The sequence below is a fragment of the Strix aluco genome, chromosome 15, assembly GCF_031877795.1.
Source record: "Strix aluco isolate bStrAlu1 chromosome 15, bStrAlu1.hap1, whole genome shotgun sequence".
Classification (NCBI taxonomy): domain Eukaryota; kingdom Metazoa; phylum Chordata; class Aves; order Strigiformes; family Strigidae; genus Strix; species Strix aluco.
Genome location: NC_133945.1, coordinates 6228747 through 6251324, shown reverse-complemented (window position 1 = coordinate 6251324; position 22578 = coordinate 6228747). Strand labels below are relative to the sequence as shown.

Below are 22578 nucleotides of genomic sequence, written 5' to 3'. Positions count from 1 at the left end.
GTAGCAACCGGGAGCGCCGGAAGCGGCCGGCACGCGGAGCGCGGCGGGGTCAGCCATGGAGGCGGCGGCCGCCGCCAGCCCCGTCCGCTTCAAGAGCAAGTGAGGAGCGGCCGGGGGGCGGTCCCGGGCGGCGGGATGGCCGGGGCTGGGCGCGTGTGGCGGGCGCTGCCCGGGGGCTTCATGGCCGGGAGCTAACAGGCTGCCGCGGTTTCTGTTTAACCGCCGATCTGCGCGTTTCTCTCCTTTTCCTTCCAGCTACGTCGTGTCGAGGAAGATCGAACCTTTCTACAAAGGAGGGCGAGTCCAGGTAATGTGCTGAGACAGCGAGGGTCACGTTTGGGAATACCTCGTCTACCGGTTCCTTAACGTTCCTGGTTTCCATTCCGTTTTCTCCAGATAAACCGAGATGGCAAGTTCATGTTTTGCCCCTGTGGGACCAAGCTGAATGTCATCGATGTAGAAACAGGAGCCCTCCACAGCCTCCAGCAGGTGAGGAGATCCATCCTCCACCGACTGGAGATGAGGATTTTCCAGGGCTCTTGGGGCGTTTTACACTAGCTGTTGACTTAAAGCTCCCAAGAGTGAGAAGTGGAGGGGAGGATGAGAATGGTTCTGGGCACGGATGTTATTTGTGTTGTCCCTGAGCGCAGCTGGAAGCTGCTGGATGCACTCGGAGTCAGCAGAAGCATGTCAAGAGGGAGCTCTGAGAGCGCTCCACGGGTGGTTCAACTGTGGATTTCTTTTCATTTTTATAGGACGATGAAGAGGATATCAGTTCATTTGTTCTCAGCCCCAATGATGAGGTACGTGTTTGCTTTGTGGTTTTCTGTGCTGCTCTGTCAGGCCTCCTGGTAAAGCCAGCAGACACTGAAGGCTGCTGGAAGCGCTCTGCATTTCCAGACATCTCTGCGGAGTCATCTCAGGCACTTCCATCTGTCTCCCCTTCTGGGCTCGAGTCAGACAGAGGAATGCTGAGAGACTGAGCTTCAAGAGTGTCATAGCAACCGGCACTTCTGTGCTTTGCCTGTGGATGCTGAAAGAAATAATTAGTAATCATCACGCTTCTTGCTTTTGCATAGATCCTCGTGACAGGGAGCCGAGCGCTGTTGCTGAAGCAGTGGAACTGGCGAGAGAACAAGTGTGTTCGCACGTGGAAAGCCGTGCATATCGCGCCAGTGGCTAGCATGGCCTTCGACTCTACTTCAACATTGTTAGCCACAGGTACGGCCCTATTTCAGTGTCACGCGAGGGGAATGGTACTGAGTGGCCCGTCTGCTTTTAAATCATTTGGCTCACCTGGATGCAGCCTGAGGTAGTGATCTCCTGAATTCAGACGTCATCAGAAGACGTTTTACTCAGATAGAAATGGCGTTTTGACAGACAACACAGGATCCTTTCGATGTTTTGTCTAAAATAAGCTTAGTAAAATGCTGATAAACATCAGGCATCTGTGAGGCAGTGCGGTGTAGTTATCCCGGTGTAGAACAGGGACTCTCGGAGATGGAGGAGGTCAGGCATGACCTATAGCTTAATTGTACTTCAGGTTTGACTGTGAGCAGTTAGGTTTTGCCCAGCTCTCTGAAAGTGTAAGGTGCTCCATGGACTTCTCTGTGCACGGGTGGTTGTTATTGGATTCGTTTTTCTTTCTGCTGACTTTGCAAGCCATGAAATTTTACACTTGCTGATACGTTGGACCTCCTGCATGTCTCCTTCGTAGTTCATTTTTATATGTCCTTCTTTTCCCAGGTGGCTGTGACAGCACCATTAAGATTTGGGATATGATCAAACAGTACTGCACGCACAATCTAAAAGGATCTTCAGGAGTTGTACAGTAAGGATGAGTCATATTTGTCAGTTGTTGGCATTAGTGTGGTGCTTGGATGCTGGGATTGATGTGAAATGTCTTGAGTTAATGCAGTATAAAAGCCCATTCTGGGCAGGTTCTGGGCTCTTCTGCTTCCTGCTTTTTCAGATGTCTAGTGAAGGAGCAGCACTATGACTGACTTTAGCCCAGAGAGGAAATAGTTTAGTCAAGAAATTTGTTGGGATCTAAATGGAATATCTGTGCTTGCTAACTCCTGTACTCCAAGAATGTGGAAAGAGTGGCAAAGATCAGTTGTAAATTTTTGTGGTGGGTGGCAGAGGAATGAAATCCTGTAAAGAAAGTCCTCTTATAAATTCCTGTCGATCTGTCGAACTCCTTGCGTAGAATGTGTATTTATTTAAATGTTGGGCTAATGCCAGCACACCAGATAGTTTATTCCTGTCCTGTTCAAATGCATCTCCTCCTGTCTAGCCTTGTTGAGTTCCACCCTGACGTCTCCCGGCTGCAACTCTTCTCCTCCTCAATTGACTACAAAATCCGCATCTGGGACCTGAATTCCAGCAAGTGTGTTGCTATGCTGGATGGCCACTTCAGTGCTGTCACCTCGCTGGCGTTTGCAGATGGAAACACACTCATTAGGTAAAACCTTACAGGGGCTTTGCCTTTCCCGTTCACCCTGTCAGAGCCTGGGTGTTTCTGTAGGGTCTGGGAAGGTCCTCCTGTGAGGAGAAGGGCTCCTGCAAGTGTTCAGTTTCTGCCTGACCATAGAACTGAGTAACTGAGGGTGTCAACACCCTTGTTTCTGGCAATATGCTGTGCTGCCACATGGCAGGCTGGTGCTTTCTTTCACGTGGGCCTCTTCAGAGGGATGTTGAGCTCCTACAATTCCAAATTTGCACTCACAGCTTGAGTTCTCAGAGCCTGAGTTGAATGGATTCAGCACTGAAACTGCTCTTTTAACTTGCAGTTCTGGCCGTGATAAAATCTGCATGGTGTGGGACCTGAAAACCAGAGAAAGTAAACGAACCGTCCCTGTCTATGAGGTGAAGCTGCATTTCATTTATTCCTTTGAGATCCTTTGTAGTTTTCTAGGTCATGGTCCTACAGTACTTCTCCCTCTTTAGGTTCCTATATATTGTGAAATCAAGTTTCTCTCCCTTGTGCTTTCCAGAGCTGTTTCTTTTCTTTCTCTACTTGCCTGGTGTGGTTGTGTCTGGGCAGTTTAAGGAAATATCTGCCACTGCTGCCTCCAGTGCTGGAGGAAGAGGGAAAGGCAGTCGTGTAAAAGCTCTGTTCTCTCACTGCATCTGCCTGCCTGTCCTGGGCAGCCCCACAGCCTGAGGCAGAGGAGCGTGAGGGGGTGTCTGTCAGCTCTAGCAAGTTGTTGCACAGCTCTGGTTGCTGAAACGGGACTCCGGTCCCTTGTGCTCAGCTGGTGGTTGGCCAACTCTCTTCCAGAGCGTGGAAGCTGCTGTCTTGTTGCCTGAAAAAGGAGATTTCTCTCAGCTGGGTGTGAAGAAACAAGGGTTGCACTTTGTCACAGCTGGCAGCAAAGGTGAGTGTTGCTGCATTCCTGGGATGTGTGTTCTGTGTGTGGCAGAATTATCGGGCTGAACAGAGGGCTGGAGGGCAGAGCCGCCTCCTGAGTTGTTCCTCCGACAGCAGTGGATGAGCAGGGTTGATCAGGCATGCTGTGGAGCTTTAACTCTATATGTTTTCAAACTGCAGTAAAGTTTTGATTTGGAGTGAAGAAGAAAGATTTTGTGGCCCTTCGTGCCACTGTGATTGGATGTCTTCGCAGTCCTGCCGTAAGGCTGCGTAGCTTTTTCTAGTGGGCAAGGCCAGGGTTTGTTTTATACTCTTTGCACAATCACTGTCTGAAACAGTGGCTCTGACAGATAATTTATCTCATCATTTTTGTTAGGCATCCTGAAAGTTTGGGAAGTTGCCACAGCTGCTTGTGTGTACACCCAGCCCATGCCCTTCGCGCTGAAGGAGGAGGCCAGCGAGCGCAGCCTCACCCAGTGCATGCTTGTGCCTGAGAGAAACGAGATTGTCACAGTGTCCGTGGAACACAACATTGTTTTATATGACGCTCAAACTCTTCAGCTCAGGAAGCAGGTAACAACCCTCAGTCTCCCTTTTCCTCTTCCTTTATGCGTACTACTTAAGGATCAGCTCTGCTTCTGGTGAAAGCTTTGTCCAGGGTGCCCTCCCTTCCTGCCCATACTAGAATTGTTCCTTGATTACAAGCCAGAAAGCCAATTTCACTGATGGGCTTGTTTGGAGAAATATTGCACAGAGACAAACCTAGGAAAAAGAAAGCAGAACAGGCCTAGCCAGCAATCCCTCCCGTGCTCCAGCTTATGTGTAAAAAAAGATTTTTACACACAGTATTAAATGAAAAGTAACAGTCATGCAGCCTCCCTGAGCCCAGGGCCATTCAGTGCTTCTCTAACCAGCTGACTTGTCCCTGTTAAACTGTTTCTGTTCTGCCACCCTCAGCTTGCAGGTTACAACGATGAAGTTCTGGATGTGAAGTTCCTTGGGCCGGGTGATTCTCACATTGTTGTGGCCACCAACAGCCCTCAGCTGAAAGTGTTTGAACTGGCCACGTCACACTGCCAGATCCTCTACGGCCACACAGGTGTGTGTGGTCAGCTCTGACATGGGGGTGGGAGATCTGCAAGTATTTCTTTATCCAGCTTCTCTCACCCCTCTTATGTGGAGACTGGAGTCCTTGAGTTCTCTCTGGAACAGCATCCCAACAGGTTTTGGAGTTGTGTGGAAAAAGGATATATTAAGCTGGCCTGATTTTGCAAATACTAGTTTTCTTTTTCCATGTCTGCCAATTCGGTCCCTTTCACTAGCAGTGAGATTGAATTAAAGAGGAGCTAACGACATGGGTACGTGGGGGTGAGCTCTGAGTGCAGTTTTGTGGCTGCGAGTGACGGACTCGCATGAAAGCTGAGCGCAGCCAGTCCCTCTGTAGTGAGTGTAGATTTGTTCCGAGTGTCCCAAACCTGTCCCCCAGTCAGTGATTAATTCACACGTTTCTGTTGTCTGATTTCAGTATTACTTTGCATCCAGCTGTTTTTTCTTCTTCTGTTTAGACACAATTCTTGCTTTGGATGTCTTCAGAAAAGGCCTGATGTTCGTCAGCTGTGCTAAGGTGTGTTAATTTTCTTCCTTTAATGAAACTCTTCATTTCTAGTGATCTTTATGGGCAGAGTTGTATTCCTTTTTGGTGATCCAGAAAGGGATTTTGTTCAGACAGAATTTCTGTCTGCAACATCCCCCAAATATAAGGTTCTTCCCCTATTCTTTTTTAACGTTGTCCCTGGGGAAATGGGATTTATTAGCCTGAAAGGAGATGTCTCATTCTCCAAGTGCATTAAAGTTCAGAGAGGTCATTAGCATGAGACTGATGGGGAGCTGTGTGTAAAAACCATGTTGGAAAAAAGGTGCCAACTGCCCTGGTACACCCAGCAATAAACCTCCCAGGCTGCAGCGCACCGGGTTTGCTTTTGTCTGCCCTCACCCACTCTGACGAATGCAGGCAGAGGTTCAAACTTGAAAATAAGTGAAGAGTCAGGCTCGTGGACGTGGGGAGTGCACGGGGAACTGATCACCTGTCAGCAAATCCCAGCGGTTTCTGTCCTCTCCCATTACAGGACAAAAGCCTTCGAGTCTGGCGGATGAACAAAGATGGAAGGGTGCTCTGTGTGGCCCAGGGACTGGGTCATGCTCACGGGGTAGGCGCAGTCTCTTGCTCAAGGTAATAAAAATCGGAGGAGGGTTTCCCTTTGCCAGCGTGAGTTGCGGCTGCTTTGCTGATCCTCAGGGTGAATGTTCTGGTGGGTGCCTCCCTCTGAGCCCTGCTGTTTCTCATGCTTGGTCCCAGCCCACCACAGCGCTCTGAGTTTGAAGGAAGAATGACTTTTTTTTTGGATGCATATCTGTCTATCCATAAGTTGCAAAGTTTGCATTTCTTTGTCAGTTTAACTCCTTAAAGAGCAGCCGCTGGATAAGTTGCTGGATAAAGCTTGAGTGATGTGGAGAGGAGGGTTGGGGAGTGAAGGGAATGTGTCTGTGAAGGTGCTTGCTTGAATAGCGTGTCTGTTTATCAGCTCTTCTTTCTTCGTGCTGCCTAACATCCTGGAAGCTCAGCTTGCCCATTCAAGAGCTGCAGTGTACCTTTGTAAATGAAGGGAGCTAGCAGTGCTCTTGCCTAGTGTCTGAAACTAGTGTTTAAACTGCAACAGGGCAGGTTCAGACTGGACATTAGGAAAAAATGTTTCACAGCAAGAGTGGTCAGAGAGTGGAATAGGCTGCCCAGGGAGGGGGTGGAGTCACCATCCCTGGATGTGTTTAAGGGTCGTTTAGATGAGCTGTTGGGGGATGTGATGTAGGGGAGAACTTGTAGAGTAGGGCTGAGGGTTGGACTCGATGATCCCAAGGGTCTTTTCCAACCTGAATGATTCTGTGAATTGCTGGAGGCTATCCCAGGGACCTAAGTAAAATGAAAGACAGCTTGAAAAAACATGAAAGCACTGTTTCACATCCCAGCAGATTGATTGAATGCGTGTAGATCCTGGTAGGGGAGGGAAAGGGCTTTTTTCTGTGTGGGGGAAACCACTGTTTTGCTTCCTTACACTTGATATTTTTATTCCTTTCAGACTGAAAGAAAGCTTCGTAGTAACTAGCAGCCAGGACTGCACAATCAAGATCTGGAATATCCCGGAATCCCTCACTTCCAAAGCAAAAGCAGCCTTGATCTCCAGTCCAGAAGCCCTTCATGCAAAAGTGACTGAGAGGGGTCACGACAAGGTAAAGCTCCACCTGACGTTAGAACATGCTTTTAGTATTTAAATCTTTCTCTCCTGTGTTGTACCCTACATTTATTACCTGTCTGACAGCTAGAGCAAAGGCTGACGCTGCCTGGTGCTCTCTGTACTTGTGTGACTTCTCTAGGACATAAACAGCGTGGCAGTTTCTCCCAACGACAAGCTGATTGCCACCGGCTCGCAGGACCGGCTGGCCAAGCTGTGGGCCTGTTCCGATTGCTCTTTGCTGGGTGTCTTTGCCGGCCATAAGCGCGGGATCTGGTGTGTGCAGTTCTCCCCCGTGGATCAGGTCTTGGCCACCTCTTCCGCAGATGGGACCCTGAAGCTTTGGGCTCTTCGGGACTTCAGTTGTCTGAAGGTAACGAGAACTCAGAGCGCCCCTTGCTCCAGACAGCCCTTGCGCGTTACGGGGGTTGATTAGGGCTGCTTTAGAGGAAAAAAAAAAAAAAAAGGTGCTAGGTAGTGCGGCTGAAACGCAGCAACGTGGCCACGCTGAAGGTTGAGCTCCCCAGGTTTAGCCTTGTTCTGCAGGATCTTGGATCTGTGAGCTGCACACGAAGCTGCAGGACGAGCATCTGCCCAGCGCTCAAGCGATTTTCTTTTCTCTCTAAACCAATGAGCAACGTGGTTGATCGTAGGGGAAAAGCACATTCACGCTGTTGAAAGAAGGTTGGCTTTGCCTGACCCAGCTGTGCCCATCAAGTTCAAGCACAAAAGTTGAAATCTCAGACTCGCTCTTGGTAGAATGATCTTTCCAGTCTGGCGGGGTCTCGCTAAGACCACGAGAAGGCAGTTGCTGACTCTGTGCCACGTTCTGCCCAGTGGTGTCGCCCCCCTGAGCGGGTGCTTCATGCAGTGGCGGGGGAATCGGCCTTCTGGGGGCACAGCCGGGGCAGTTGCCCCGCCCCGTTCCCACCATTCGCAATATGACCTTGGCCAACAAGGGTGGGCAAGTGGCTTGGCTGCAGAAGTGGCGCGGGGACAAATCATTTCCTGCTGCCCTTTTAACCAGCTGTAATAATCCCAAGGATGAAGGCCGCTATTTGGAAACTACCTGTATGGGAGTAAATATTATCCACTTGAAAGGCAACAACACAAACAGTTCTGAGCTTCCTTTCTGTTTTCCAGACCTTTGAAGGTCACGATGCCTCCGTACTGAAGATCATTTTTGTAAGCCGAGGAATGCAACTGCTCAGCAGGTAAATGCCTACACCAGGAGTCTAGAGGAAGATGCCAAAACTAATCAGAATAGAGATCTCTTACCTGATAGCAGCAGCAAGAGGGAAGAGTCTTGTGCAATGGGTTTAGTTTTGGGAAAGACTGATAGGAAGAGGCCATGTTTATGCCAGGCTTTCTGCAGGGCCTGACTTATCTTCCTCCTCTCCTGCTACGCTGTGGATTCTCCTGAGCTGCTGTGACATTGCTGGGTTGGTGACACACACTCTAGTTAGGCAGAGCTAAGGGTGCATCTCAGCCTGGACATTTTTGGTTCATTCTCCTGTTTGAAAGGCATCAGAATGGGACCATTTTATCTGATATTTGAGGTGGGTCAGAGCGAGAATGGATCTAGGCAGTGATTCTTTTTGTTGCATTTCTTTCTCTCCAAAAGCGGCTCTGATGGTCTCATAAAACTCTGGACGATTAAAACAAATGAGTGTGTGAAAACGTTAGATGGTCATGAAGATAAAATCTGGGGTCTTCACTCTAACAAGCAAGATGACATGATTGTGACAGCATCCAGCGACTCCTGCATCTTGCTGTGGAAGGTACGGTCGGGGTCTGCTTCTGTTTCCTCAGGATGCAGGTGGAGAACTCAGGATCCCACTGGCTTGTTCCCCGCTATTCCAACATGACACGTGCCCTCCTCATTTTCTGCACTTAGAAATTGGGTCAGTAAAGCGTATCTTGGGGGTTTTGGCCGTATTGTATTTCCCCAGTTGGTGATGTCAAAGGAACAGCAGATGGGCCTCAGCAGCCTGCCCGGTGCTGGTGTTCTCGGGGTGGTTTGGAGGGAAGTTGCGAGTTGCTGGATTTATCACTTCAATTACTTGACCTAGAGATCTTGCTGCAGAAACCAATCTCCTCCTCACTTGATGGCTAAATAAAAATTCATCTGTATTAAAGCAAGATTTGACAAAGTTATATTCTGAGGGGTTTTTTATAGGATGTCACTGAAATTGAAGAGGAAGAGGCACAAGCTAAACAGGAGGAGCAGATTATGAAGTAAGTTGATCCTGTGCAATGATGAGCTGTGAAAGACAAACTGTCCAGTGGAACTGTCCACACCTAGAGCCGTCCAGCTCCGTCTAATCTGAATATTAATTACATCATTTAGCTATTTAGAGGCTGTCAAGGCACAGCAGTCTCTTCTGCTTTGTAGTTTATCTTTAGTTCCTGCAAAGCCTTCCTATAATACTGTCAGCTTGACAATTGATTGGTTTCACGTTTGGGCACTGCCAAGATAAGCGAAGTCAAACCGCTGAAACCTACTTTCACTTTCTCCCACTCCAGCCAGCACGGAATAGTTCAGGGAGCCCGTGAACGTGCCAGGGTAATTACCTGCACAATGAGGACACTGAGGCACTTGTTGGCAACCAGTGTTAACTTCTTGGCGTTAAACCTCTGCGTGCTATTATTGCCAAATCTGCTACTTTCTGTATAGCGTTTTTTTCTGCCAACCGTATAATTTGTCTCACTCTCTTGACCCTGATTTGTTTTCCAGAGAGCAAGAGCTTTCGAACCTGCTTCATGAAAAAAGATACCTCAAAGCTTTAGGGTTGGCAATCTCACTGGATCGTCCACACACAGTGTTGATGGTGGTCAAAGGTGAGTCCGTGCTGTGCTCTGAAGGCGTTTTTCTGCCCTTTTTGCTTTCCAGAACATCTCCTCCAGGCAGACAAAGATAACAAAGATTATTGTCTGAAAGTCTCGCTTTTCCCTTTCTCTTACGGCTCCTGTTTTCCTCAGTGCAGTCACCCCCAATAGAGGGTGGTCTCCCTGCTCAGCCCGCGAGTGCAGGGCTGGACTCCTACACAGACTCTCCATTTCTCTTTCTGCAGCCATCCTCAAGGAAACCGACGGGAGAAAGCACTTGGAAGAGAACATCGCTCGGCTCCGGAAGGATCAGAAAGGTTTGTTGCAACATGGTTTAAGTGCTAAAACCGTTCAGGTCAGGGGTTTGTTTCCTCAACTGAAATGGAGAGGAATGTCCCTAACGCAGCGTTTACCGCTGAGCTCCCCAGGCTTTGTCACTGCGCTACTCGTGCGCACGCTGGCAGCTCCTCTGAGCTCTGAGTGGCTTGGCCGGGCCTGGCCGTGCAGGAAACTGTTCAGCACGTCATTGTTCTGCCCCTCTGGGCCCCTCGGGCACGGCCGGCGGGAGCGGGGCCGCTCTGTAGGGCAGAGATGTTTGTTGCCTCGGCCCATCCCACGCGGCGTGTTCACCTCTCCTCGCTCCGTAGAGGCGGTGTTGACGTTCCTGGTGACGTGGAATACGAACACACGGAACTGCCACGAGGCCCAAGCTGTCATCGAAACCCTGCTGAAGCACGAAGCCCCGGACAGCCTCCTGCAGTACTCGGGCATTAAATCCGCGGTGGAGTCGCTGCTGCCCTACACTGGTGAGTCAGGCTGCAGGGACAGGCTCTGAGCCTGAGGCCTCCCCCTGCGTCCTGAATATTCCCTGCTTGCCTTGGTCTAAAAAGAGAGATTTTTGCGCCCGGTTCTGAGCTTTCCCTCCCGTAGTGTGAACCGTCGCCTTTCTCCCCTTGCAGAGCGGCATTTTCAGAGGCTGAGCCGCTTGCTCCAGGCCTCCATGTTCATTGATTTCATGTGGCAGAACATGAGGCTGGCTGATGCCTCCCAGCAGGAAGACCTGACGCTGTGACCCTCCTCCTGCCCGTTGCTCTTTCCAGAGGGGAGAGCCTGAACTGCTTTCCCGCCAGGTATGGCAACTGGACTATTCCCCTGTTTTATAATAAATTTTTAAAGTTTAAATTTCTAAAACAAGTCCAGCATTCAGTCTCCTTGGGGCTTAATGAGAGGAAGGGGTCATTTCTTTGGCCAAGCTGTGGTTTTCCTTTATATTTTCACCCCCTGAATTTTCAGGCCCAGACACTTAAACAGCACTTAGTTTGGAGAAAAGGCAGAACCTGGGGATTTAAAGATTTTACAGGGTTTGAGAGAGACAACTGGCAATGTTGTGTTGTATCCCCCAGCCCAGTCAGGCAGGGTGTATCAATGCCATTGAATATTTTATTTGTTTGGGCAAAACTCAGCCTGGGCCAAGGCAGGTCTCTCCCCTGTGCCTGCCCTCAGTGTTAGCACCTGGGAAGGGAGATAAGTGCAGTTTTAATTCTCCAGCTAGCAAATTTTTGAAGTGTGAAAAACAAGCAGTCTTTGTAGGTATTTATGTGTATTTTATTTTAGAGACAGAGATGTATAAAACATAGAACAACATAAATACAAGTTGGTTAAATGGCTTGTTTCAAAAAAAAAAAAATGAACAGATACCTGGGAGAATAACTAAAACACAGCGAACTATATAAGATACATCTTTAAGTTTTCCTATAACTATTTTTCTAACTCGATTCTAGCAAACGAGTTTAGGATGAGAATTGCTGCGAGTTTCAGTAACTATCAAACCCCCTTGAAAGGGGAATGTTTTGTTCATAAAAATGGGCTCTGGCCCCCTTTCCCAGTTGGGAGGGAAGCTGGACTGCAACTGGTTTTGCTTTTGTGCCTGCACAGACGTCACTGCAGGGACCGGTTAGAGATGAGGTTTCCAGCCAACACGTTTTTTGTTCAGCAGATGCAGCCAATTCCTGTATTTGAAGGCTGGTTCTCCACTACCCAAGTTGATCTAACCTTTAAAAAAACCCAAACAAACAAAAAAACCCCAAACACACACCAAAAATCAAAGAGTTTAAAAAAAAATATATAAAATAGGGGGTTTGGATAAATGACATCCACACAGCTGCACCATCCCATCCCAGCAATCGTAGCTCTGCATTTCAGGGGTGACTCTCCCCTGCTCTGACCCGGTTTCTCTCCACCATGGAGGGCAGCTGCAGCCCCTCGGGAATAATGCAAAGAACGATTGTGAAATTTTCACATACTGCACTGCAGGATAAACACCTGCCTGAGGGAGAATTAACTGAATCTGAAGTGAGCTCTGACTGACCCAGGAGCTGCTGTGACTCCCCTGATAAGTTAAACCCCTAACTCCTCTCCCACTAACTCCACTAAAGCCCCTCCTGGCTGCAAGCCGCAGCACGGGTCGGTGTTGCCCACAGAAGACACGTTTGCACGTGGGATCCATTGGGATCTAACCGTGTCCTTGGAAAGCAACAGCCCCAAGCCCTCAGCTCCTGGGAGGAGGGTGCCTGGCCCGGGGCTGGGTCCATGCCCCTCCCCACCCCGAGGGCACTAGTGCGTGCTGGGGAGAGGAAGAAGAGCCCGGAGTGCTGGCCGGGAGGAAGACTGCTGCACGGCTCGCTTCGTGACGGTGCTGCACTTCTGGAGGATCTCGTGGGCCGAGGGACGCACAGGCACCTTGGGGGCACAAGCAGCCAAGTCGGGTTCAGTGAGGGAGTAACTTAAATCAGCCGTAGATGATTCCACAAAGCCGGAATCATTCCTGTCCTCGTGGGTGAGGCGGGGAGACTTGACGCTGTGCGTGGCTGCGGCGTGGCCCAGGGGAGAGCTCCTGGCCTGCTCGACTTCCGGCAGAGATCTTGACAAATCGGGCTTCCAGCTGAGACGGCCGTCCCGCTCGCTGCTGCTCCCAGAGCTGAGGGACAAGCTGTCTGACTCCAGGTCCGGGGTGGAGCTGGCCCTGGGCAGAGACCTTGATCTGCTTCTCGAGGAGCTCACGTCCTCCTCAGTCTGGTCGAGGGAGGAGCAAACCTGTGCCCTGCGCTGTGCTACGGCCTCAGCCCGGGGCTGGGGAGCCACCAGGGAGGAGCAGAGGTTCGGGGTGGAGACGTTGAGCCCGCAGCTTATGATGGTCTGGAGCTTGTGGTGAGGGTTCTTGTAGGGCTGGAGGCACATGGAGGGCATGTAGCCAGTCCGGCCGTTGTATCTGAGGGGGATGGAGGGAAAGCGGCGCTGAAACGAGCCCTTCTCCCAGCTTGGGGCATGGGGGAAGGAGCATAGCGCCTGGGGGAAGCAGGGAGGGACTCAGCCCAGTGCTGTACACGGGACATGAGGAAGGGGAAAACCCTCTCTAGGTGAGGGCAGTCAATTTAGGGGAACCCCTCTGCACTGAGCAGGCAGGAAGCACCCGCAGCAGGGAACTGGCCCCCTCGGAAAAGCCGCCTCACCGGATCAGCCACCAGCCGTCGTCGGATTTCCTGACCACCTCCACGACGACGCCGTTGTTCAGCGAGAGCTCATCTGCCTTCTGCGACTCGTAGGCCTGCGCCACAAAGTACAGGCTGCCTGTGGAGAGAAGGGGCACGTCGGGTTTTGCCTTGAGGATAAAATGGGACAGAGCAGCTCTGCAGCCCTGGGGACAAGTGAGAGCTGCAGGGCAAGTGTCCCCCCTGTGAGTGAGGGATCTGCCAGGAGATGCACAGCTGATCAGAAAGGTCAGAGCTCCAGACAGGGACTCCAAACCGTGGTCGAAGTGGCAGGGGTTTTGCAGAACTTTTTTTTTTCCTGAAGGAGGAACCTGGTGTCTCAGGGAGCCAGAAGCAGACTTACCCTCCTTGTCTGAGCTCAAGGCACTCTGAATGTCCTTGTGGACATCAATCTCTTCCAGATATGAGGCTGGGAACCAGGCTATCTGCTTGTCTGCATTTTCCACTAGCCACCATCCTGCAGCAAACAGCCAAAAAAATGTTTTTAACAGCCTGCAAGTAGACAGACAACCATAATCCCTGGGGAGGGGCTGCTCTGCCACAAGAAACAGGAGGGACATTCTGCAGATCCTGCCCAGGGCCGTGCTGATACTTTTTTCCTTCCTCCCGTGTCGATCCGGGTGAGCACAGCGCAGACACAAACACCCACCCGCAGCCGGGATGCTCCCGACTTGGCATTTGCCAAGCCGTGAATCAACCTGACACCATCCCGCTCTGAAATCAAAAAATCCCTATCAAACATACCAGTCATGTCCTTGATTAACACTTCAATAATTTCCTTCTTAGCCACTTTGAAAGTCTTGTTCTTTGTGTCTTTGGTTTCAAAGGTCTCGATGCACCTGTAGCTCTGGGACGCCTGGGGATGTGTAATAGAGGAGAGCTGCTGCTGTGCCTGGTTTTTCTTTTCCCCTCCAATTTCTGATGGCATTATCACAACACTGAAAAGTAAAGTTTAATATTGGTTTACTGAAAACTCCCGTGGAAGGTTGAGTTTAGTATTAATTTTGGTAAAATCATCTATGCAGTAGGCTAAGAAAAGCTTAGGCATCAGAAACAGCATAAACGTGCATTAAAGCATTCAGTAGAACTTCCCTGCTCTGCCACCCCGGTATGTAACTGCTGTTTCTCTTCTACCCATATTCTGTCACATTTCTGTTTCATGAAGATGCATACAAACAAAAAATACAAATGGGATTTCATACCTGTTTTCGGGAAAGGAGGGATCTAGGTCTTGGGTCTGTGCCTTGAAAAACTGAATCACGTCTTCACCCTGGGAGATTTTAGCATCCATTTTCAGCAGCTCCTGGGAGTAAGTTTCCAGTAGTTTCAGTATCTCCAGGCACCTGTTCAGCTTCCCCCTCTTTCTCTGCTTCACATTTGCATCTTTAAAATAACAAGAGCGAAGCTGGTGTAAGACAACAACAGGTCTGGATGCCCTGAGAGCAGCATCTTTAGCCTGAACAGGAGGGTGCCCTCACCTGCCACCCATCCCCAGCGAGACAGCAGCTGCCTCTGCTTCCTTATCATATTTAATAGTGCCTGATACAAGTTTTTAATACCTAAAGTTTATCTTTGTTCACACTGAAATGTTGCAAGGAGCTCTTGGCCAATATTTAAAGTGTAATAGAAATTTACCAAGTGCAATTCTCTATTAAAAAAGTCTTTCTGGGTTATTTTAAGTCAGTAAGAGACCCGAGCGCATTGATGTAACCCGGCACTACCGGGCCACGAGCAGCAGCGAGCTGTTAGTCTGTTCAGAGGAAGGACTGAAGTCTGTCATCGGTTATGAATGTCCCTGACAGCGCTGTCGTGTTTGTTGGGCTGTCAGAGATTTGTTCTCTTTACCTTTAAACCTGGGAATTGTCCGGTCAGATCTCCTGAGCGAGCCACCCTCGATGGGGAATTTTCTCTTCAGCTCTTTCTAAAAGCGAGGAGGAGGAGAGAACAGTGGTGCTTCGCAGCCCCGGCATGCAGCTGGGCTCCTTCCCCCACCCCAGGACAGGAATCATGTTTTCAGGGGGATACTCACTTACATGGAATCTCTTAAAGTCTTCAAATGTCCGGTAGATGAGAATGTTGTTCTGATCTGACCAAGACACAAATATCATGTAGTTCTGGAAAAATAAAAGAGAAAAGAAGTGCATTTTTTTTTAATTACAATGTTTAGTATTGGATGCTTTCAACAATCAGCATTTTCCAGGATCTGTGGTTTAATTCTGGCTTCAGGCTGCAAAACTGTTACATTAAAAAAATGAAATTAAATATTAGACCTATAAAAATATTTCCTTAATTTTAGGGCCCCAAATGGGTAATCATTAAAAACGGAAGATTTTTATGACACTGTGAACAGAAAGACAGCAGAATCCAAGATAACTGTTTTCTTATGATATTAAGCCCATTAAAAAACAAGTCCAAGACCCCCCTCCTAGATCACAAGGCTCTAATCCCAACACTGCAGAGAAATGAGCAAACATACCCCTGTAAGAATAACTCAAAAAGCCCTCGAGTTTCCCGATTTGTAAATATTTAAAGAGAAAAAAAAAAATCCAACAAAAAAACCATTCAAGTACCTTCTGCTTTCTGCATTGCATCAAGCCAACAGCCTTCACATCCACCGGGTACCTGCTGCAGCTCATCTTCCACCAGCCTGCTCCTCCCTTCCCGGGGCAGAGATGCAGCTCCGGGCACGACTCCCCGGTTAAATACGCTGGCGTGGAAGGCAGGGCACAGGCGTTCCGCTCTTCCTCCTCCGCCCAGGGACGCTGGCAGAAATTCCGTAATTTTGCAAACTACCTCGTGCCTTTTACCTGCCCCCCTGCTTTTAGCATACAAATACACCCGGGGGCAGATGGCAGGGGCGTAGTTTGGAGAGCCGGGGAGGAGAAGCAGCTTATCTTATCACATCCTTCCTAGAATAACGCAGCCCTGGGTGTCGGGGAGGCCACCTGGGCAGCAACACCTCCTGTGATCTGAAGTGCATTTCCAGGGACAGACGCAATGTCGTTCTGGCTTTAGCACATGTGCTTGTCAGAGTTGCTTGAGCTCGGGCTGTGCTCACACCAGGCCCAAAAACTGATTAACGTGGCTCGGTGTAAAGCACAAATCAGGCACCACTTGGTGTGTGTGCTAGCTGGTACAATTCTCTTTACTGCTTTTTCCCACCTGCTAAGATGCTTCACTTTAAATGTGTTTCTGGTAGCTCTATCAATATTTGCACGCTCTCAGAAATTAGTGGGAGACACTGATGCCAATGTTGTTGGAACAAAGGATTAACCCATCTCACGGGGTGTAACTGAAAAAGTCCCAAAGCTGCTCAAGTGTAAATACACGATGGAGACTCAGTTGCAAGTGCTGGGTGCTCTGTCCTGCACCAAGCCAGGTGTCCACACCCCACCAGGGTGACCAGTAGCTCTTCCCGTAGCCCAGCTCCCCCTGCCCGGAGGCACTGCAGGACCCGTAATTCCAGCCCGTCCTTTCACTGAACCGCTGCTTTCAGCGTGCCTCAGGGTATGACTTGGCTGAAGGGCATCCCTGTGATCAAACCGCCTCCTCCAGCCTCCCTCCCCCTCTTCTTTGATGAAGTCTAAATAGAATCATTATCATTATTGGAGCCCAAATTGAGAGGTTCAGCACTGCCTTCCCTTTCATTTTCCAGTCACACCTGGTGTCTCAAAACCCTCAGCAACAGCTGCAGGTGACTTTTCATTTCCCCAAATCCCCACCCAGAATCTGAATAGGAGGCCGAACAAGATTCCTTCTGGATGGCCAGAAAATACGGTGAGCAGGGCCTTGGTTTGAGTTTCATGAGCACGTGAGGCTGCTCCTGCACAGCAGGACGGCACTTTCTGGGAACAAAGGAGGTGTTTTTGTTCGATCTTTTGCTGCTGGATATCTGTCCTCTGTTGGGAAGGGAAAGTTATACAGACAGCACTTCAGTCCTGTGTGCAGATTTGGTGGGAAAACCCCTTCAATGGCATCTCCAGGGCGTTGCCTGGCTCGTGAAGCCAGACAGGAGCTGCCCTGAGGAAAGATGATGCAAAGCAGCTCACTGCCCTCAACAGCCCTGGAATCAGACCCTCCATCCCACGGATCACAAAGGGTCCAGCACAGGCATGTGCTGTTAAATCTACCTGGCTCAAAAGGTGAGGTTTTTACAGAGAGAAAAAAATCAATTCATCCAGTGAGTTTATTCCATTTATGACCGTGCTTATCTAGAAGCTGCCAGTCTCCAAGGTGGCAAAACCCTTCGCCGAGTCCCTGTCATCATCCTCACACTCACAGGCTTCTCCTCGGCTGCCCAGCCGGGGCCGAGCTCGCCGTTACACGGCTCTTACGTGGCGCTCAGAAACAGCTGGAACCAAGACTCTCGATAAAGCACATTTGATTGGTTTCCTGTCTCAGAGCAAACATGAAACACGATGTATTTCTGAGAGCGTAAAGGGTTAAACATATTTACCCTGAATGGGAGAAGCCAAAGACAATGAAGATCTTTGAGGAGCTGCAATGTCTGTACACACAGGAGACGGCCAGGGCAGGTTCAGACAGCGCGTCGCTCGTCAGGTGTCAGTGAAGACAAGGAGAGTAGGAAACAGCCTTGGTTTTGGCAATTGCTAGCTCCAAAAGCTTTGCCAGATTTCACCATTTTCAAGGAATTCAGGCAGAAGGGGGACGTGGAAAACATATGATCAAATGTTACAACAGGAAGGTGAAATGACGTGGAGGTTTGGAAGTCACCTGAGGGTGAAGGGCCAATCGTGCAGTTTGGAGAGTCCGTGTTCTGGGGAAGATTGGCTGGGGACAGGGATCTCAGATAAAGCGAAGTATGAGCAAAACTACTCAAACCTCAATAATCAGTTACTGAGAAAGCGTATTTCAGAAGCAAATGTCACTGCAATGCAGAGCAGAGGTGGGGAGAACAGCCAGGCACTACTCAGAGATAACAAGGCTTCTGGTGTCATCCCAGAGAGCTCAGTTCAGGGCTCTGCAGTATCATTGCCATGTTGTTGACAAGTTTGATGTCAAGAAACTGCTCAAGAGATTGAGTTAATGAGTCACGTCATGCTAGTCTGAAGTGACACTATCTGTGAAACCGGAGGAAGGGCTGTGCCAGATGGCCTCTGGGTCAGCACAAGCGCTCCTTGGCAGTGATACTGCACCACCTTCACAAAAAACCAAACCAAACACTTATAAAAAACCAAATCAAAACACCCTCTTCCTGACATTGTCAAGTTTATTTTGCGTCTTCTCCTACTTCCATGTTGTCCTGCTGTAAATTGGTACCTCCTTATGTGTAATTATTAACTGAAGGGTAGGAGTGGTCTGCCCGGAAAAAGTAAAACTGGGGAAGTATTGCTGGGTGCTGCTATTTCATCATCAGCATTTATATAGTTTTTGAGGACAGCAGTTACTTTTTTCTTTGGTCGTTTTACAAGGTACAAAAGAGATCATAAATTAGCAAGTAATATATAGGAGCGGACTGTCCAGCTTTGACAAGACTGAAGAAACACAAGTTTTCCTCCATAATAACTGCAGTTGTTTTGCAGCCTGCTCCAAGCACGCCTGGCAAAGGTGGAGCTCTGCCTCCCGCCACTCGAGGAACATCAGTGCCACCCTGAAGCAGCTGCTCTGGTACATGAAATACTGTTTGTGTCACAGACAGTGACTGAGGTATAGTCACGGGGAGTCACACCAGAGTCCCACCCCAAAGAGCCCAGGGTCTGAGGGACAGGGTAGGTCATCCAGTGGCTTCAGGGAGTCCCCCTGGCCACCCAGGCTGCCCCCGCCGCTACTGCCATTACAAGACCAGCTTCCCTCCAGCGAGTGTAAAATCTCTGTGACAAATAAACACCGAGGGTCTGGTTTTCATTTCAGTACAGATGAGGAATAACCTAATCCGGTGTGTTTAACCAGAGTAGAGCAAGCGGGAAAAGTGCCTGAACCGATCCTTCACTGTGTCCAATGAGAGCTGGAAGTAGAATTTGAGTGCGGGGGTGCTCGGGGGCAGCCAAGGGCAGCACTTCACCAGCTCCACCACAGCCATTTGCCAAGTCTAACAAGCAATGGCCTTGTCACACACATATGAAAAAGAGGAGGAACCATGCTATGAATGTCCTTTACCACGTACAGAAGCCAGGTCCAGGCTGGTTAGTGACCTGTACATCTCACAGCTGCAGATGTGTGGGACTCTAAATCAGGCACTTCTATGCCCAAAACAGGAGGAATTGCTAGAGGTCAGACTCACTGACCTCTTGCAAATTCACCAGGGAAAGGCAAAGAGAGAAAAAGTCCTCAAACCAACCTTGAGATACTATGGCTGCAAGAAAGAGATATGGAAAGGAGCCGCGGGCACAGCCAAGGGGGGCCCTTGCCTGGAATGACGCCGGTAGAACTTCGTCTTTTCCCACCATCACCTTCAGGATCAAAACCTGCCCTTTACTGTTCTTGAAGGTCACCTGCGATAACACATGACCTATCAGCACCTTTAATGAAAAGTCCAGCTGCTAAAAGCTGATTTTAAGAGTTCAAAGAGGTTTTAGACTTCCAATAAATAGACTCTTATTTAAAAAAAAAAAAATCAGACACTGCAGTTCACAAAAATATCCTTCACCTCATAAACAAAGGAAGCAATTGAACTTTCACACAGGCTGGGATGAGAGATTTTGCAATATCTAATCCAGAAGAAGGTATTTCATTTCCTCCTAATTTCAGCAGCTGCTGCAGGCACTAAAGCATTTTTCAGTGGCCAGCGGAATCCGATTCAGAACTCCTTTGAGCACACACAGAAGTGCGGCATGTCTCCACCCCCCAAAGTGGCTGCATTGCAGGAGCTTCGGAAGATGCACGTCCATCTTCAGTGCAGGGGGTTCACTGACTCCTCACGGGCAGATTGAAAAGATTTTAAAGAGTTAGGGCTCGAGCGTGGAGAGCTGTGCTAACGGGCACTGTGGGGACACTAACGGGAGCTGGGCGGTTGGTATCTGCATCAGGGCTGTGTGCAGGACCTTCCCTTCCCAGTGATGAACTTGCAGTGTCTGCACAGCACCAGGAATGAATTTTGCAATACCTGCAAGCCCAGTTTTCATTTGGATCACAGTGAACTGCTGCAGCTTGTAACACTTTTCTCCTGCTACAGAGACTGAAGATCTGTTAAGGCCAAGTGTGTTGCTCTGTTCTCCACCAGCTCAGGCTGGTAAGGCAGCGTTTGCTGGGAGGAAGAAAAAGTAATTTTGCAGTGCTGCTACCTGAGCTGTCTTAGAAACAGTCCAGCCAGCAAAGCCTCCTACAGCAGTGCTGGGAAAAGACAGAGCTTGTTTTCTGTAAGGCCTCGATCTGCCTTTTTCACAAGGAACTGCACATGATCGCCGTGGCTTGTGAGCCAGCATACCGAGAGGGGCTGTCTTCCTCGGGCATTTTTGTTCCTCTCTCTGATCCAGGCCTGTCTGCTTTCCTCTGCCACCTTCCCACCTCAGTGTGAGTCTCACTCCTTTTAATCTGCAGTCTCCTGCGATGGACTCGTGCCTAGTTATTGCTCACATGCAGGACATCGGAGCTGAGCACAGGGGTGTCCTGTTCCTCCCCAGGTCACTGCAGTGTGGCCTCAGCCAGACAGCTGGTATAAAATCACAGCATTGCATCAAACTCCCTCAAACCAAGCACTGGCCAGCTGAGAGGTGTGAAAGCAACAGAGCAAATTCTCCTTGAAATGCCCTTGGGTTCCAGCTGCCCAGCCCAGGGAGAAAGCTGCCTGGCGCAGGTTTGCTCGCTGCCTGGGGCACGCTGGACAGGCCCCTGTTTACCAAGCACTTGCGGCAATTGTTTCATAGCTCCTTTGTAAAAGTAGCATGTTTTCCTAAGGTTGTGCAAAGGACAAAAGCACAATTCAAGAAGAAAACTTACAGGAAGGATGAGAATTTAACTTAAGCCACTACAAGAGAAAGTTTCCTGCATCATTTCCTATCGAAAAAAAGAAAAAAAGGTGTTTGATGAGTGTGTTGCATGGTACAAGGCCAACGCAGTCTGTGTATGTGCTGGGACCTGGCTAAGGGGCCTGAAGGGAGACGGAAGGCAGGGTTCAGTTCCAAGTGCACAGCCTGCCCCGCACGAAATCTGTCAGGGGAAAATCCCAGTGACACAACCTGTGCGGAAACAAGCACCAGTGGACATGTAGAAATACTCTCTTCACTTGGGCAAAATCTATTCTTACTTCATGGTAAATATGGTAAGGTCTGATCAGAGGGAAGACCACTGCATTCCTCCCAGATTAGTCTGAGATCTGCTCATCCTTTTCTTACCCTTTCCTCATTCCCCACTGCTACCGATAAGCAGAATATGTGAAGTGCTTTATCTCTCCTGGGGTTTCCACAGGCGCTGGCAGCCCAAGTTAAAAGTTCACCTTTATTTCTGAGTAAAGACAAGACCATTGTGTTCCTTACCCCCTTTAGAAAACAGGGAGAACAATATTTAATCTTCACTCAAAAGTCTCGTCAGGAGAAGAGTAACGTGGAAGGAGAACCGTTGTTTCATTAATGTTTAATTCTTAATGATTCAACACGTTCTTGTAGCAATTGTTACCTGAGAAAAATCTCTTCCTCTACCACTGATTAGACTTACTACTGTCTACTTGCTTTGACCTACTTCTAGAAAAAGGGATTACCCCACAATCAGGGAGAGCTGCATAAGGGTGAGGAAAAAGACAGGAATCACCAGATGAACCTGTCCTGTACAGGACAAGTGATTTTAAAAGCACAGCTCTCGTAACAAGAGGGTCATTAATTTTTAGGAGACAAAAATGGGAGTCTCTGGTAAGGAAAGACCCTCAAAATCCACGTGGGAAGCAGCATGCTACATCATTTTAAAATGAACTTCAAATAGCATCTTCTTACTAAAACAAGGGGTGCCTCTGGAGCTCACCCTGAACTCTGCTGGCATTCGCAGAGGGCAGTCGGGCCAAGTCTCCTTTTGCAAAGCCCAGAGGGACGGGAGCTGCTTGCTGAAGATTTTGTGCTTTATTCTTCAAGAGCACAAAAGGAAAACCCCAATTTTGCTGTGTTTGTGCTCAGAATGCATTAACAGGTTCCATGGATGCTCGGAGAGAGTCTGGGATGTAGGAGACAGACTGGAGCACAACACCAGCATCAGAGGACTGTCTGTACAAACTTGCAGAAAACAATTTGATTTTCTCCCTATCCGTGCTGTTGCAAATATACACACCACTACTTCTGAATTCTCAGTTTAATCAGCAAGAGGATCCACACATAAAAACAGCACAAACTTTAAAATAACGTACTGCACTCGCTGGGTGTAGACCCCCAGATTTGAGCAAGACAGAGGCTTGGTATACTCTCTGTGAAGCCTTACACCTCTGACTGTTTTGAACAGATTTTAATAGTTCTGGATGGATCTGAACTGAGATCGGTGTCTCACCCATTCAGTGGAAGTGAAGTGTGTCCATACGGCAGCAGGCTCCTTCCTGATATTTGGGTGATAAATTCATGCCTTGGGAAATTTTGCAGTGATGCATTTCTTGTAGACAAGCAAAACTGTT

General features: G+C 49.0%; 2 protein-coding genes across 2 annotated transcripts; one reads left to right on the top strand and one right to left on the bottom strand.

Moving 5' to 3' along the window:
• The first annotated feature begins 4 nt into the window (after positions 1–4).
• Positions 5–10680, top strand: TBL3 (transducin beta like 3). The gene is made up of 22 exons (XM_074840968.1): positions 5–99; positions 256–307; positions 397–489; positions 756–803; positions 1080–1221; positions 1747–1831; positions 2297–2464; positions 2793–2868; positions 3284–3380; positions 3750–3946; positions 4331–4472; positions 4939–4997; positions 5500–5603; positions 6505–6655; positions 6800–7030; positions 7801–7871; positions 8282–8438; positions 8837–8895; positions 9395–9498; positions 9732–9803; positions 10134–10292; positions 10446–10680. The coding sequence occupies exons 1-22, from the start codon at positions 56–58 to the stop codon at positions 10556–10558; spliced, it is 2424 nt and encodes an 807-aa protein (XP_074697069.1). The 5' UTR covers positions 5–55; the 3' UTR covers positions 10559–10680.
• Positions 10681–11069: 389 nt separating this feature from the next.
• NOXO1 (NADPH oxidase organizer 1) lies at positions 11070–15773 on the bottom strand. Its single transcript, XM_074840969.1, has 8 exons — positions 15605–15773; positions 15068–15148; positions 14880–14955; positions 14237–14417; positions 13779–13972; positions 13378–13491; positions 12996–13113; positions 11070–12754 (listed from the first exon to the last, which is right to left on the bottom strand). The coding sequence occupies exons 1-8, from the start codon at positions 15668–15670 to the stop codon at positions 12100–12102; spliced, it is 1485 nt and encodes a 494-aa protein (XP_074697070.1). The 5' UTR covers positions 15671–15773; the 3' UTR covers positions 11070–12099.
• Positions 15774–22578: the final 6805 nt, after the last annotated feature.

Coding starts and splice junctions, on each gene's coding strand:
- TBL3 (XM_074840968.1), top strand. CDS start 56: ATGGAGGCGGCGGCCGCCGCCAGCCCCGTCCGCTTCAAGAGCAA. Junction 1,832..2,296: donor GGATCTTCAGGAGTTGTACA/GTAAGGATGAGT, acceptor CCTCCTGTCTAG/CCTTGTTGAGTTCCACCCTG. Junction 8,896..9,394: donor CAGGAGGAGCAGATTATGAA/GTAAGTTGATCC, acceptor TTTGTTTTCCAG/AGAGCAAGAGCTTTCGAACC.
- NOXO1 (XM_074840969.1), bottom strand. CDS start 15,670: ATGAGCTGCAGCAGGTACCCGGTGGATGTGAAGGCTGTTGGCTTGATG. Junction 14,418..14,879: donor GACAATTCCCAGGTTTAAAG/GTAAAGAGAACA, acceptor GTTATTTTAAAG/ATGCAAATGTGAAGCAGAGA. Junction 13,492..13,778: donor GTTAATCAAGGACATGACTG/GTATGTTTGATA, acceptor TGTTTGCTGCAG/GATGGTGGCTAGTGGAAAAT.